The sequence below is a fragment of the Notechis scutatus genome, chromosome 3, assembly GCF_049901735.1.
Source record: "Notechis scutatus isolate UNSWTSFEM ecotype Mainland chromosome 3, rNotScu1.2, whole genome shotgun sequence".
NCBI lineage: Eukaryota > Metazoa > Chordata > Lepidosauria > Squamata > Elapidae > Notechis > Notechis scutatus.
Window position 1 is genome coordinate 167,724,781 of NC_142011.1, and position 17,301 is coordinate 167,742,081.

General features: G+C 36.4%; 1 protein-coding gene across 3 annotated transcripts in view; it reads left to right on the top strand.

Annotated features, from left to right (window-relative positions):
- The window catches only part of SPIDR (scaffold protein involved in DNA repair), a 204,410-nt gene that overhangs the window by 156,544 nt on the left and 30,565 nt on the right, over positions 1–17,301 (top strand). For all 3 annotated transcript variants that reach the window (XR_015748893.1, XM_087961705.1, XM_087961704.1), the window contains exons 11-12: positions 15,863–16,024; positions 17,102–17,189. Coding sequence is in view for 2 of the 3 variants with exons in the window: in XM_087961705.1 (XP_087817831.1) it covers positions 15,863–16,024; positions 17,102–17,189 (250 nt within the window). In the remaining variant the exon portion in view is untranslated. The remainder of the gene's footprint in view (positions 1–15,862; positions 16,025–17,101; positions 17,190–17,301) is intronic.

Sequence of the window (17,301 nt, forward strand, 5' to 3'; positions counted from 1 at the left end):
ACATCTTGTTCCAAACCTTTGTAGCTTCTCTTCCCTTCCTTCCTCCCTTGCTTCTTCACTCTGCCCTTTTTACTCCCTTGTCTCTTCACCTCTATTTCCATCTTCTGTGTTCCCTTTTCCTGTTGCTTTCTGACATTATATCCACTTTTCACCTTATTTTTCCCTTTTTTGGTTGTTTTTTTAGGTCTTAAATTCTCCATTCTCTTTCTCCCCTTTCCCCTTTCTTCCCCAGATAAAGTTACTTGTTCATTAAAGATGGCTTCTTTTTTGTCCCAATCTTCTTGTTGCGCAGTTTCTTGTAGTTTCTCATAGGTACAGATTGCCATTTCTAAGAAATGAAAAACGGAGCCAAAAGAGCCCGTCCCTTCTTGTTCTTCTTCTTTATATTTTTTAAATTCCATTTTCAGTTCATCCACAAGCGATGCCATTGTAAAAGATTTTTTTAAACAACCACCCAAGTGTTTTTAATCATTCAAATATAATTTCCAAAAGTCCCAGAGTCACCAAGTAATCCAAATACACACAAGCTGTTCAGTTTCTTCTTTTTTCACTTTCTCTTCCTGGGGTTGCAATTTGGTGACAAAGTTCCAGTTAGAATGTATCTTTTAGAAGTCTTGTTACGATTTAACTTTTGATTCTTTCAAATTCCAAGCAGCCTCCTCCAGCCAAATCTTGCTCTTATTCTTTTCCTCTCCCTTCCCACTTACAGCAAAAAAAAAAAAAAAGTTTTTTAGGTGTTCAGAAATCTTTATTGTCCCCTTGGCATTTAAATTGTCCCCTTGGCATTTAAATTTCCAGTTTAACTACCTGCTGCTGCCAAAGTGGGTTTTTCCGATTTCTCATTCATCTGCTGTCAACGTAAGGAAGGAGAGAGAGAGAGAAAAAAAACTTTCCCTTTTCACTTTGATTCGCTGCTTCCGAATCTTCTTTGGGAGCGATGTATCTTTTTTAAAGTTTAAATTCCAGGATACCTTAGTTGTTGCTTCTTATCCCAGTCAGCCAAAACTTTCACTTCTTAACTTCCTCCTGCACTTTCTTTTCCGGATGAGTGCTTCTTTGAGGCGGCCATTTCTGACCGCCGCTCTTACCGCCTTTGGAAAAGGGAGTTTAGCCAGCTGAGGAGGAGAGGTGCGGCTCCCCTCGACCCTGCCGGGATCTCCCCTGTCTTCACCACCTCTACGGGGTGGCTTAGCCCCGAAGCCGGCTGGCTCGGGGCACTCCAGCGGCGAGCCCAGGCAAAAACCACGCACGATCACGGATTCCTGCCTGCCGCCGAAGCCCTGCAAACCAGAACTCCAAACTGTTTTGTTTTTCAATGTTCACTTATCTGGCAGCCTTTTCGTTAGCTAGGTCTCCGCTCTGGGTTCCCCAATGTTAAAAAATATCCTTGTTCTGGCAGATATCAGAGTGAAACCCATCAAATTTCCTTGTATATATTTTGGGGATTGGTATATCCACTTGGAACAAACACCTTAATGGCTTTTGGCTTTTATTGATGTATATACCAAGTTAAATTTCTAATATAAAAGGCAAGTTACTGCTGTCTTAGCAAGAGAAAACAATATAGAAAAAATGTAACTAACATGCAATGCTTGAAGATCATTCACTTAGATCATACTCAACTTTTGCTTTGTTCTACGTCTAGGACATCATCTCTATGATTCATTGCCATTTTAAAATTTAGCAGAAGAGTAAAGTTTAATCTCTTCCTCATTCAGAAAGTTTTTACACGCACACATACACACACACACACACACACACCTGAAAAGTCATTTACTGTTTTGCAAACAGTGCTTAAGCCTTTAACAATGAGTTTAACTTCTGAGAAGTGTCATGCAACTTAATCCTGCAGGTTAATGCAGAATTTATGAATATTGATTCCTGATTCCCAGTTTTAGAACAATATATTTTGCAAAGTAAAACAAAAACAAAAAAACAAAAACAGAAAGTGACTTCTTATTCCTTTTTGCACCTGAGAGGAAGACAAGTAAGGCAAATACTATGTATGTCCATATCATTCATATGCAGCTCCCATGAAAGTAGTGTATTTCTTTGCAGATTTCAGCCCATAGGATGAGAGGTTGAAAGTTTTAAAACCCTCCTGCAGATCGCTTCCTAAAGTCTACATACTTCAGTTCTGTTTCCTCCTGTTTTAAAGTATAAAATCTGAAATCAGACGAACCCAATCTTCCTCTTTGCATCTTGTAACACTTTATATTTAACTCATTTTCCCCCTTGGTATACAAATGTAGAGACATCCTTTTGCTCTTTTTATCATTTGTCAAAACCAGTATCATCTGGAAACTAAAAGATCATTTTCGGCAAAGCATTCATTTTTATCACAGAAATTCTTTCCTACAATTATAATTATAATTTGTAACTTTATTAGCTCATTGATACGACACACCTATGGACACATCACCAGCACAAATGTTTGACACAATAAAGGATTTGTATTTAATACCAAAAATTTTAATGTAATTAATATGTTAATAATTTATGTGAGTTAGAATGCATTTTTGCAAAGATTAACTCCTAAAACAACTGGTTTGGATTTTATTTAAAATTATCTGATTAATTTTCAGTTCAATATTCCTGGTTTTTCAAAAGCTAGAATGAGAATAAAAGAAAAGCCATTAACAATAATAAAGAAGTTGAAAATAGGTGTATTGTAGGAAAAAAAACCTTCTTCTTTAGTAGCCATAAATAGCCAGCTTTTTATTTGACTGGCCTCAGATATTGTGGATTACAGTATCTTGGCAAATGATGAGAATGATATGACTTCCATCTGATATCTGGAGGTTCTCTGACAGATCATCCATAGGTATATGGCAGGTGAGGAATTTCCAACATTCTAGAAACTGCATTACAACCTCACCATACTCATTTCTGCATGCTAGGTGAAAGTTCTGAAAATCATAATTCAACAAAATGTGGAGCCAATAAATTCCTTTCTTATATTTATACAGTAAATGGGTAAATACCCAAAACATTATAATCAATGTATTTTAATTTCTCTCTTTATATAATTGCATTTGAAAGTAGCCTAAGATATGTCCAGTCCTTGCTAAAAGGCCCCATTTTTCCTACAGATGTTTTACATAAAGTATTGGGCTATCTCTGATGTCTGACAGTTTATCTCTACTGCCACTTACAGATTTACGTTCTATCGCTGATTTTCATGGAGTAAAATCATGAACTTATTTCAACACTTATTTGCCTGAAAAACATTTTGTTTTGACATTGCATAAAACAAAACAAATTTCCAGAGTGTTTTCAAATTATAGAAGATTTACACATTGGACTGATTTGTGGAAGGATGCTGCTGAGATATTCTTTTTAAAAAACTCTGCGAGAAAAAAAAGCTCATGCACACTAGATTGTTCAGTTAACCACCCAACAAATAAAAAAGTAAACAAGATTAACTGTTTACTTGAAGTGAGCCGAAGTCTGGATGTTTTTCTGAAGAAGAACACAATGTACTGTTGTATCTTGTTTCCAGAGTGGTGTTTATCATAATTCCTTGTGCTGTGGTTGGTAGAGTGCTGGGAAAGCACTCCGCCCACTCATGGCTCATTCGTATGCATTCCCTCTCTCCCTCCCTCCACCCCCCCTCTCCTTCCCTCCTTCCCCTTCTCCTCTTTCCTTCCCATTGAGGCCTCGCTATGGATTGAAAGGCTGAGTGAGCTGTCCTGTGTCAGCTTTGCTGCCTGTCATGAGTCGACACTGACCTAGAATAAAATAACAGAGGCCTGTTTCCTGGAATTCTCGGAGCTGCTCTGAAGTCTAGCATAACTTTTGTAAACAGCCTACTCGCAGAAACACACAACTCACACTTTGGCGGGCGTTTATGAAGCAGAGCCAGAAAAAGTACTGGAAGGCAAAAACAGTTGAAGTTTTATATGCATGGAAGGAAGAAGAACTGATTCTTAAAAGTTTGAATAAAAGTGGTTTTTTTTTTTTTAATTTTGCCAAATGAGAATCCCCAGCAGATCCTTTCTTTTTCTTTTTTTTTCCTGTTCCCCGCCCCCACTTTGTTTTTCATCTTAGCTCATTTTCCTGAAACAGTAGAGCATATTTTGGTTCAGTTTCAGTAAGATGGTGTTAAACGGTAGAAAAAAACCATGATCCCAAATATATGCACTTTTTGCTTTTGCTTTTACAGTGAAAATATAATAATTAAGTCTTCATGTAACGGATAATCTCTTGGGCTGTTTTTTTCACTTTCCAAAAATAAATGGATTCTAATTTTTGTATGTATGGAAATCAATGTACAGTATATTGATCTTTTCACTATCCTATGTTTACTCAAGATAAATAATATAAGAAATGAATATTTATCTCTGCCTATAAATTTATTTTGTTTTCTCAAAGGTGAAATCTCATATTGTGGATAGAAAATGAACTATTTCCCAGTATACTTATATTGGCGTATTGCATATGCGTATTATAAATACAAGTAGAAATACCCAGTAGAATAAATAGAAATGTATATGTTTATTTATTACCAGTATTTATATGTCTCTTTGAACGACTCTAGATCAGGGATGTCAAACTGGATTTCTTCGAGGGCCAGATCAGCATTGCAGTTCTCTGTGGGCCAGCAAGGGTTGGGGGAGACGGGATGGGCCCTGCCAGCCAAATGGGGTTTTGGCTTACAGAGGCACTGCAGGCTGGTTTTTTGTAATTTCCAGGCCTGCCCCATGGGCCAGATCTGGCCCATAGGCCTTGAGTTTGACACCCCTGCTCTAGATGATTTATAATATATAATATAAAAAGACCTCTTTTTAAATCCCATTTGGCCTCTTTTTTCATCCCCAAGATGGTAAATTATTTTAAAGTTTACTAATTAAAATGAGATTTATTAGTATGTTTTTTCGTTGTTTACTTTTTGGTTTTTTTTCTGTTCAGTTGTGTCTGATTCTCAGAAACTGTCTTGACAAGCCTCTGCAATTTTCATGGGGAGATTAATAAATAAATTCATGGCAATAATAAATAAATCTGCAGATTTTAACACTTTATTTTAATTTGAATCATTACCAATAAAATAATCTGAATCGCAGCTCTTCCAAATAATTAGTCTTGCTTTATTTATAGTTAATATGTAGTTGTACTGAATAGATGTTAAAATGCACAAAAATAAGTGACTAATACATTTTTAATTATTTCTAAATCTTAAAACAAGATTGCTCCCAAACTGAGTTTCAGAAACACAGGAAAGATTAAAATTGATAGCAACCTTATAGCAATTCCAAATTCCTCAATTTCCATCCATATTCTATTCCAAAATTTAATTCTTTATACAGTTCTTCAGTAATGATAATGTTTATATAAAAAGCTACAAATAAATTAATTTTTGTTCTCTTGTAAAGTTCAACACTACCATCAGGATAAGGTGCATGAGGGGTGGAAAATAAAGTAAGAGACAGTAAAATGGAAAATGGAAATCATGAAGGAAACAAGATCATGGGAGAAGATGGCTTATGGGCTTTGTAATATGAAAGAAAAAGTTGGATTTTTAGAAAATGAGGAGATTTTTCTTCTCTATTGTGGATGTAGAATTGTGATTCCCTTATTTTTTGAATAATTTTTTGAATAATATTCAATAATATTTTTCCTTCATGAATACCACACAGAAATATAGAAAAGCCCACATTTTGTTCATATGTCTACTTTGCAAGGTACTGTGTAGTGGTGGGTTTCAAAATAGTTTACCACCAGTTCGGTGGGTGTGGCAAATGCAACACTTTGTGCAGGCGCAGAGACTTTCTGACTCACCTCCTGCAATCCTGCATTCTCCCTGTTACTTCAGCAGCTGGCGTGCGGCAATCTGCTGTGCTGTGCAAAACAGCTGCTCTCCAAAAGCAGGCAATAAAGGTCAGCATGGGAGGCTGGGCGTGGGGGTAGGCCCAACAGCAGCTCCTCAGAGAGAACTGGTTCGGCCTCAGCTGATCTTCGGCATTACCAGTATGCCAGAACCGGGCCAAACCAGTAGAAAACCACCCCTGTCTACTGTGTTTAACAAAATAGCAGAAGAAAATTAAACCATATACAAAAATAATCATCTTGCTATGTCTCCAACTATATTTTTTAAAAAATAATTATTCAGATATTTAATTGTTACTCCCTACTATCGAAACATACAGCTTGCTGTACCATCTCTATGTTCTTCATCATATATACTATGTCCAGTAAATTATGGGCATATATACCCTACATACTGTATTTTTTGGAGTATAAGACGCACTTCCCCGCTCCCTGAAAAAATGGGTGGAAATGTCTGTGCGTCTTATACAGCAAATATTGTGTGGGGGGAGGTGGTTGGTGCAGAGCCGATCAGCTGTTCTAGAATGGCAGCAGTGGTGAACGGGCGGCAGCGGCGGCGAATGGGCTCGGCGGCAAACCGGCATCGGCAGAAAATGGGCTGTGGCAAACGGGCTGTGACGGTGGCAAACAGGCCATGGCAAATGGATGAATGCTGGGAAGCAGAGGCAGATTTAAAAGAAAATGAATATAAATAGAAAGAGCAATATGTTCAAAATCCCGACAACACACTGTCTATATGGATTTTGAACGTTGCTCTTTCTATTTATATTAATAAAAAAAAAGAGGCAGCTTTTTTTTCTTGTTTTCCTCCCCAGAAGTTAGGTTCGTTTTATAGTCTGGAGCATCTTATACTCCGAAAAATATGGTACTATGAAGTGCCTTTCATACCATATCAATTGTTCTTGTGACTTTCATTTCCCAAGCATAGAAGTATAAAAAAAATGAAAAAGAATGCTATTAAGACTTGTCCACACGTGTTTGTTAAATGCATTAATTTCTGTTTTATAAGTAAAAATATAATGCCACTTAATTAAATCTGTATATGGTCCCCTTAAGTCTTAAGTCAGTTTCATTAGCTTTACTGTTGACTACTAACCCACAATTTATGTGGATTTCCTTAATTTGCCCAAAATTATACTTTTTGGTTAAGAATGTTGTTTCTGACTTTCCTCTGATATTTAAGCATGCTGAACAGTTCTATTTGGACAGGTGAATACAATGCTAATTTTGGAAGTCCTTAAATTGCCTTGTAATATCAGTCTATGGAACTTGCCTCATAGATCTTTAGGGTCATTTGAGTGACTCAGAGTAGAAACAAGTTTCAGAGTAGAAGTCCTCCAGTTCCATTGTTTCATGAATTAGTACTTCAAGGTGTGTATGTGATGTATATTTTCTTAAATTTTTGTCAAAAATCTCAGAGCAAACATATCAGATTACAAGATGGAAATTTGAATTGATGTTTTGGCTATGCTACACTTTGCACACAAAGTGAATTAGAGCTGAATCCTAAATAACACATGTTTTGGGCTTACAAATTTATCTTTTGACTATGTCTGTTTTCTCTTTGCTGCCTTTTGTCTGTTTTTGCTTCTTTATGCTTTCTGTTTCCCCTCAGTTCCTCTCTGGACTTGATCTTATGCATATATCTTATCAGTTCTGCTTATGAGGGATGCTCCTCATCTTGCTAATTCTAAGGACAGTTCACAATCAATGGATGACATCTAGAGTGAAGAAATTCAAGATTTCTAACATTTTATCACTCTCGATGGAAAATGGGTAGCATTTAAGGTAGATGTGCTATTTTCTCTTAATTAATTTTGATGGGTTTAAAATTGTCAAGATAAACCATATTCCCTTTATACAGGTGAAACTCAATAAATTAGAATATCGTGCAAAAGTTCATTTATTTCAGTAATGCAACTTAAAAGGTGAAACTAATATATGAGATAGACTCATTACATGCAAAGCAAGATAGTTCAAGCCGTGATTTATCATAATTGTGATGATTGACTTACAGCTCATGAAAACCCCAAATCCACAATCTCAGAAAATTAGAATATTACATGCAATCAATAAAACAAGGATTGTACATAGAACAATATCGGACCTCTGAAAAGTATAAGCATGCATATGTACTCGGTACATGGTTTGGGCCCCTTTTGCAGCAATTACTGCCTCGGCATGGCACAGAAGCTATCAGCCTGTGGCATTGCTGAGGTGTTATGGAAGACCAGGGTGCTTCAATAGCAGCCTTCAGCTCTTCTGCATTGTTCGGTCTCATGTCTCTCATCCTTCTCTTGGCAATGCCCCATAGATTCTCTATGGGGTTCAGATCGGGCAAGTTTGCTGGCCAATCAAGCACAGTAATCCCACGGTCATTGAACCAGGTTTTGGTGCTTTTGGCAGTGTGGGCAGGTGCCAAGTCCTGCTGGAAAATGAAGTCAGCATCCCCATAAAGCTCATCTGTGGAAGGAAGCATGAAGTGCTCCAAAATCTCCTGGTAGACGGCTGCGTTTACCCTGGACATAATGAAGCACAGTGGACCAACACCAGCAGATGACATGGTCAAATCAACACAGACTGTGGAAACGTCACACTGGACTTCAAGCATCTTGCAGTGTGTGCCTCTCCATTCTTCCTCCAGACTCTGGGTCCTTGGTTTCCAAATGAGATGCAAAAGTTGCTCTCATCAGAAAAGAGGACTTTGGACCACTGAGCAACAGACCAGTTCTGTTTTTCTTTAGCCCAGGTAAGACGCTTCTGACGTTTGTTGTTTAGGAGCGGCTTGACAAGAGGAATACAACATTTGAAGCCAATGTCCAGGATCTGTCTGTGTGTGGTGGCTCTTGATGCACTGACTCCAGCCTCCGTCCACTCCTTGTGAAAGTCCCCAACACTTTTGAATGGCCTTTTCCTGACAATCCTCTCCAGGCTGTGGTCATCCTTGCTGCTTGTGCACCTTTTCCTTCCACACTTTTCCCTTCCACACAACTTTCTATTAATGTGCTTTGAAACAACACTTTGGGAACACCCAACTCCTTTTGCAATTACCTTTTGAGGCTTTCCCTCCTTATGGAGGGTGTCAATGATGGTTTTCTGCACAACTGTCAGGTCAGCAGTCTTTCCCATGATTGTGATTCCTACTGAACTAGACTGAGAGACCATTTAAAGGCTCAGGAACCCTTTGCAGGTGTTATGGCTTAATTAGCTGATTAGAGTGGGACACTTTGAGCCTAGAATATTGAACCTTTTCACATTATTCTAATTTTCTGAGATTGTGGATTTGGTGTTTTTATGAGCTGTAAGTCATAATCATCACAATTATGACAAATCACGGCTTGAACTATCTTGCTTTGCATGTGATGAGTCTATCTCATATATTAGTTTCACCTTTTAAGTTGCATTACTGAAATAAATGAACTTTTGCATGATATTCTAATTTTTTGAGTTTCACCTGTTTGTGCCACGTGTGCTTAATTTGCAGTGTGAATTTGGGTGTCTACCATTGTGAATCAAGAGGAATGGACTAATAATCTGTCGGGTTAAACATAGAATAATGTAAGGACTAGAGTACACAAAACAAATTATAGATCTAACTATAGGTTTTCCTCAACTTATGACCAAAATTGGGAGCAGTATGCTGGTTCTAAGCACCCAAATTCTGATCATGTATCTATGGGGATGCTATAGAGCAGTGATCCCCAACCTTTTTGACGCCGCGGCCCGGTACTGGCATCAGCTGGGCGCCACGGCCCGGTACCGGCATCAGCTGGGCGCCGCCATCTTTTTTTGATGAAAAAGTGCTTCCGGTGACCTCACCGGAAGCACGTTTTCATCAAAAAGATGGCGCGCATCTCGATGAGCTTTTCCGGGTAGAAATGGCTTTCTCCGGAAAAGCTCACGAGCGCGGCGCGCCATCTTTTTGATGAAACGTGCTTCCGGTGAGCTTTCTACCCGGAAAAGCTCACCGGAAGCACTTTTTCATGAAAAAAAGATGGCGGCGCCCAGCAAGCCGCGGCCCGGTAGGAGTTGTTCCGCGGACCGGTGGTTGGGGACCCCTGCTATAGAGTATGTAGAAGGCTGCAGCCCTGAGGACATTAGTTAACATCAATTAATTTCAGTGGCTTGATTTTGATTAAGCCTACTTTGGATAAAAATATTAATGAAGACTATAGAGAAGTATCTGAATACTTCATAATAGGACGGTGTTAATTTAAGTAATATGCTATTGGTTCTTGACCAAGTAATTGTGGCTGTGAATTAACTGAACTATTTTTCCTCAACATTCACCAAGCCCTGTCAGAACAATAAATACATAAACCTGCTATGTTGATAGGAATATCTGTTGAATTATAGGAAAGCAGGAATACAACTTATTTTTATTGCCTGCAAAAATAACTAACAGGCTAATAGAATAACATGTGAATTATACTCAATTATAGCTAGCAACCTACACTTACAATAAAACTATGTATTACCCAAACTATGGTTTCTCCAGTTACATAAGGCTTTGAAGGGTAGACTATCAGAAAAAAAAAAATCATGTCTCTGAATTGTGATGCTGAAGAAAATTGTTGAGAATACTTTGGATTGCAGTAAGAAATATTTAAATTCTAGATGAAAGTAAAACCAGACTGCTCACTGGAAGCAACAATAATGAAAGTAAAGTGTAACTGTTTTGGATACATAATGTGAAGATACGGGTTATTGGAAAAATCCTGATGCTTAGAAAATTTGCAATCAGTTGAAAAAGACAAGCTACTGAGATACTTTTATTGATGACAATCAGTAACTTATGGAAATTCAAAGAAGCAACTACTGACAGATGATCCTAGTGTAATGATGCCCACTGTGTCACAAAGAGTTGGAAATAGCCGAACTACTGAACAACAGTCATCAGCCAATCTCATGTTTTATAGCTTTTGTTTCAGCTTTTCCATTCCACAGCTAAAAATTAGGAAAAGTTGCAACTGTGATTCTTTAGACACAAGTACATTGTGATGATATATAAGAATTGCTTTATAAGAAATTCAAAAGATGAATATGACTACTAGGATGTGACATCTTGCAAAAAATAAAGAATGGAAGTGGGAGTGGATAATACAATATTCCATGTAGAAAGACCTGGAAAAAGAAGGATCATCCCCATGTTAAACTCTTCTTCATTAAGTATGCATATGCTTTATGTAATTTAGATTAATTTGTATAAGATAATCTGAATAAAAAAACAATATTTTAAAGAAAATTCACTTAATTGATAATTAGTTAAACATGCATTAACCATATTTCTATTTCTATCATGGAAAAGCCCTTCAAATCCACTGCATTAACTGTGTTCCTAGACAAGAGTTATGACACAATGTTATGTGAAGGAACATAAGGTTTCAGAAGTTGTGGTTTCTTGATAGATTTTGCACAATATTAAAAATTCAGTTTTGTGTATAGTTTGATGTAAGCCTCATGGAATTCAGAGGGACTTTAATTCAGTTATGTGTATGAGGAATGCATAATAAAAAGAATGCTGATTTCAGCAAAACAAAACAAAAAAATCCCAAAACTTGTTTTCAGAAACACCAACTGTTTGGTAAATTCTATCTTGGATTTTAGTGCTTATTTCTTCAAATTTGATGTAGTTCCCTCAAAATGGAATTTTGCCTTTATTTCCAGAAATACAAATAATTAAGTTTCTTGTCTGTCATAAAGAATGTCGCTTTCCTTTAGATGAGAAAACTTCTGTATAACAAATATATTTTCAAGTTGGTTTTGATTCTGACTAATATTATTCAGGTTTTAGTTAATGTGGCTTTGGGTTACATGTGTTTATTCTTATCAAAATAAATTATGAACGAACACACAACAGCCAAAACATGGAGGTGTGAGAATATTCTACAACTGATAAGAAAGATATTAGAACTAATATGAAGTTTCTTTGCAGAAGAATTACTTTTAGAATTCTAGTATTACAGGCTAGAAAAGAAAGGACTTCTTTATTTTTATTTTTCATTGCCTGCATATCTGATTCCCTGGTTCTGATTGCTCTAAAGATAACGTGTGCAGTTGGTGGAGGGCTTTTGTTTGTATTCAAAAAGTTCAGATAAATTAAATCTACATTGGGTGGAGCCTTGAGGGTTGCTGTTTGATTCTAAGCCACACCAGTAGAAGCTACTTGAGCTCCACCTCAAGACTTGACCAGACAAGTTGTTAGATTGGAACTCTGTGGGCAACCTTGTGCTTGTTTTGATTAAAGGAATGGAACAAAGAGGTCTTGTTAAGAGTGCATGTGCCTCCTCATGCTTTGTCCCTTGCTAGGATGCATCTAGAAAGAAGTTTTCCTTCAGGGGGCAAGCATAATTGCCAGGCATAATTCCAAGATCACTCCATTTTGGAAGAGTAAATGTCTTTATTGAGTGCAGGTATATGGACTGTACTCTTATTTTTCCACCAACTTTCACCTTTCTTTTTACCCCTTTTCTATATTTTCATTAACTCAGAAAGTTAACAGAAGACTGAACTTTCCATTTATTAAATGTATTTAGTTGCTCTGTATTTTTGCTTTTATAATACCTATCTGAAAGTTACTACAAATATCAAATTTTACTTTTTTTCCCCTTTGGGTCTTTCCCCTTTCTTTTCTGATGCCTTCAAAAAAGCATTTTAAAAAAACTGTTTACTTTATGGAATGCATTTTAACCTTAATCCTTCGGAACAATGAAAATCATAAAAAACCCCATCAACCTCAATTCCAAGTTTCAGGGCATATGTGTATAATTACTGATGATAAAAGTAATTTTCTATCTTTCTCAAGAATGATGACTAATTAGGAGGGGGTATGATGGCATGATACCATTTCCATATAAATAGTGGGAAATGAATAAATATAAGTATTACCAACACAATCTTTAAAAAAATAGTGAAAAATAATTGGCCTCACCTTCTCACTCCCCTGCCTCTAGCTCTTTTAGGGAATTAACAGAATATTCCCAAGCTTTGAAATGGGATTTTTATTATTTGTTCTGAACTACTTCTCACTGTACTTGGTACACTTGCATCTACCTACTTCTGATACTTCAGGAACATCTACCCTGTTTCTCCAACAATACGGCCTCCCCCAATAGGAAGTCCCAGCATGTTTTATAGGCATGAAATGAAATTAAGCCCCTCCCCCCAAATTAAGGCCTATATTAAAACATGCAAAATGGGGGGAATGGTGGGGGGGCTTGCCATTAGGAAGTACTTTTGTTACACACCCGGATATGGTGCTGCCTGCGTTGAACCCGATACGAAGTGCCCACCAACGCCGAGGTCAACATCCAAGCCGTCGCTGCCCGCCCACCCAAAGATGCAAGGGGGGGAATTAAGTCACCCCTGAAAAGACAGCCTAGCCATTTTTTCGGGGCTCAAAAAAAAATAAGACCCGGCCTTATTATATGAGAAACACGGTACATGTTACAAATAGCCTTCCATGTCAGAACTAAACAGTCCTATTGCAAACATAAGAAATGTTAAGAAGAAACCTAGTCTAGCATGCCAGATATAAAAAGCTTTATTTATTGTTTTCTTGAAACATTCACTTGTACTGTTTCCTCCAATAGGCACATAGATTTATTGTTATAAGGAAAATCAGGTCAGGGGGGAGGGGGGAAATAATCTAATCTGCCATTTTTCTTATCTCAGATAGCCTCTGCCTCTTCACTCCTCCCAGTTAATCATGTTTCTTGAGTATCTTGTTTACCTGTCTTTTCTCACACCCTCAGTTTTATGTGCTCTTCATAACGACACACCTAGCAGTCTATCTTTGTGTTTGAGGATCTGCATATGATTTTGAGGTAATAATTATGGAGAAAATCAGTTTTACCGCTGGACAATTTCCCACCTGTTTTTATATTCAGCTATAAGCAGATAGCTTTTGCACAAATAAAGGCAGATATACTTGTCCCAGGATAATGTTTCAACATCCAATCTGAGTTGGTTACCAGGACCAAAGGTTTAGTCTTCTGAGTTTTCAGATTCATGCTGGAGCCTATCCTTGGGGAATTGAGAAAAAGAATAGTTGCTTAGAACTAATGAATTGATTCTGCACAACAGTTTTTTATTTATTTATTCAATTTCTCTTCCTTTTTGGGGCGTGGGGAGAAATAATTTCAGCTGTAAGATTGCATAGGAGGAAATTCTGACAGTCAAATTCCCCATGGATGTAGAGGTCACTCATATGGAGAATCTGATATATGACAGTTTAGGAAGTAGAATTATTGTAAATAAGATTTATGTATGAGAGTTCAAGTATCTCCAGGATCTATAAATTGTCCAAAAGAGTTCACAGAAAATGAAGAAATTACAAATAATTATTAATGAATTATACACACCAGAACTGTTTAAAAAGCGATAAGCAAAGAGCACTTAAATCAATTATTAGTTAAAATTGGCAGGTAAAAGTTGTAAGTCAAGTCATCACAAGAACAGACCCAGTTTTACACCATTTTTACGGTGGTCATAAAGCAAATCATTGCAGTCAGTAAGCAAATCCAGTTTCCCCATTTGATGTTTTTTCCCTGTCTGGAAAGGTCCTAAATTGTGATCACGCAACTGCAGAACATTGCAGCTGGTTATAAATGGGAGCCCGTTGCCAAGAACCCAAATTGTGATCTTGTGAATATGCAGGGGGTATGACAGAATTGTGAAAACAGGTTATATATAACTTTTTCTGAGGTCATTGTAACCTTGAACCATTGTTAAGCAGATGGTCATAAGTGAAGGATTTACCTGTATATGAGTTGCATTTGGTCCATTTAAATGTCTGAATACCAATATATTAAATCTTTAAAAAGTTAAAAAATAACAGCCTGTTGAATTTTATTATAAATAAAATAGTTGAAATATTTAAAACCATAAAAATTTGGTCAGAAATTCAGAAATTTAGTTTCTGCCAATCAACTTGATAGTTGCACTTTGCACTTAATTACTTTTCTAGGTATATTTCAAAGTAAGATGCATTTTTAACATGCAGGTCATGTTAGAGGCCAGGTCATCTCAGTCTGCAATAGTCTAGACTCTGCTCTAAGTTGTGTTGATAACAGAACAGAATAACAGAAGGGAAGGGATCTTGAAGGTCTTCTAGTCCAAACCCCTGCTTAGGCAGGAAACCCTATATCATTTCAGACAAATGTTTGTCTTAAACATTTCCAGTGTTGGAGCATCCACAACTTCTGGAGGCAAGTTGTTCCATTGATTAATTGTTCTAACTGTCAGGAAATTTCTCCTTAGTTTTAGGTTGGTGCTCACCTTCAACATTAGTTTGCATTCATTGGTGGAATCCATTGGTGATGAATGTGACCTACGGGAAAGGCATTTATTGTGGCGACCAAATTTAATATCATTATGTTTTTGAGAAATGCAGCCTTACCTATAACAGACTGGATGTGGTCAGATGAGCTACTTACTGATAATATTAACATATTTGTATTGCTCCTACGCTTCAACTGACTTACATGCAATATAAGTAACACTTGCATGTTACGTGCTTATTGGTGATATTGGTGATATTGCAGGCAACCTTGGTTAAGTATCTTAAATTATTTCTTTGGTGGCTTTAATGCAAATGTTAAAAAGAAATTGATAGTAGAACATAAGCCTACAAAATGAATTATGCCCAATTTAACTGAATTTTCAGGATAAGAATTTCTCTACTACATTTTTGCTGCTTCTCTTAAATTTGACACCTAGAGAAAGGCAATTAGGTATGTGACATTGTGTTGTACTTTACAATTTCCCAAATCTTTTGTCATTGGTCATAATAGCCGAGATTCGTGTAAATTATTGCTGAAAATCTTAAGTGTGCTTGGTTGTCTTTTTAAAAATTGATATACTTAATAAAGCAGTTGATTACCAGTTGCTAAGTATGCCAATTGCATTAGAATTTAGGAAGTCTTAAAGTAAAATTAAAATTTCTCTCCTAGAAATTAAAAGAAAACCCCCGAGATGATCAAGGTATAGAAATAGCGTGTTGCTAATGAGATATTATTTACAAACTTTTTTATAGGTTGTGTCTGCTGGTTCAGGACATCTATGGAATATTTAGTGAAATACAGCTTCCAGTTTTATGTTCTTCTTCAAAACTGATAGAACAATATAGAAAAAAATGGGAAGGAAAATGCTGTCGTGTTTCTAGACTGAAAATTTTGCGAAGAGTCACCAGGGGAAGGTAAGAAAAGTCACAGTACTTTTTTGCATCTTAAAGTGAAGAGGCACCAGAAAACCCAATAATTCTTGCATATTCCTACTAGCATAGCTAAATGAATTTCAATAACATTGTACTCAATTGTTAGAAAAAATTACTGTGTGGTTTGCTCTTAATTTGAAAAGTTTTATTACCATGGAACATATTTCTTGGCACTTCATTTTTGTTCTGCTGTTTTTAAGAATGGATGATTAGAACTCTATACAGTTATTGCTAAAACAACTGGATTAATTCTATGTAAGACAGTATCTTTGTTTCCTGACATCATTTCATGTTATTGTGCTGATTCATGCATGGTTACCTTTCTTCCCAAAGTTAACCTGAATACTTCACAGCTGTTTAACAGAAGGTGACTAATGAGAGATTATGCTAAAAGAAGAAAAAGAGGACAGTCTGCTAAATTTTATCATGTAAAATGTTCTGTGTTGTTTTGTGCTGTACATGTCATTTTGTATAGGAAAAGAACTAAAAACACAACCAATAATTTGAATAAAAATGTTTCTACTGGCTAGAGACTGCCAGTAGGTGTTATAATTGAACTGAAATTAGCATATTTGGTTTCAATGTGCACTGTAGAAAATAAAAGCCATATATCAAAACTAATCTTTACTTTGACATCATTCCCAAAATATTAAATGTATCATTCACTTGTTATATTGGATTTTCTGTAAAACTTTTTTCAGACTAGCTTTCTACCTTCCACCACTTCCTTTACAACATAACTTATTTACATCTTTTCTGTTTTTCATAATTAAATTACAGGCTTTAGTCATTGCTGCATTGTATTTTAATTCTACAGTATATTGGATTCTCATAGACACATACCATCTCATGTAGAATGGCTTCCATATCAATGTATTGTGAAATTTCTTATAGTAGTAGTACAAGATTCCATTGTAGTTCAAAATAATTAAAATACAGATGCAGTGTCAGCAAAAACAACAAAAATTATTTTGATAGTGTGTTTCTAATGATTACACTTTTATTGTAATATTCACATAGATTTTATCATATTTGTGCTTTGTTTACTTGTTTTGACAGAACTCTAGGGCTTTTTAGTCTGATTGACAGTCTGTGGCCACCATTATCACCTCTTCAAGTTCCGGGCAAGAGACAAGGAAATAAATCAGTAAGATACTTTTAGACTTGTTTTTTCCCAAAATAATCATATAAATAAGATTTCCTTAATGAATTATCTTCTCAATTCCTTCATTACACTTTAAACATAGTACTTTCTTCCC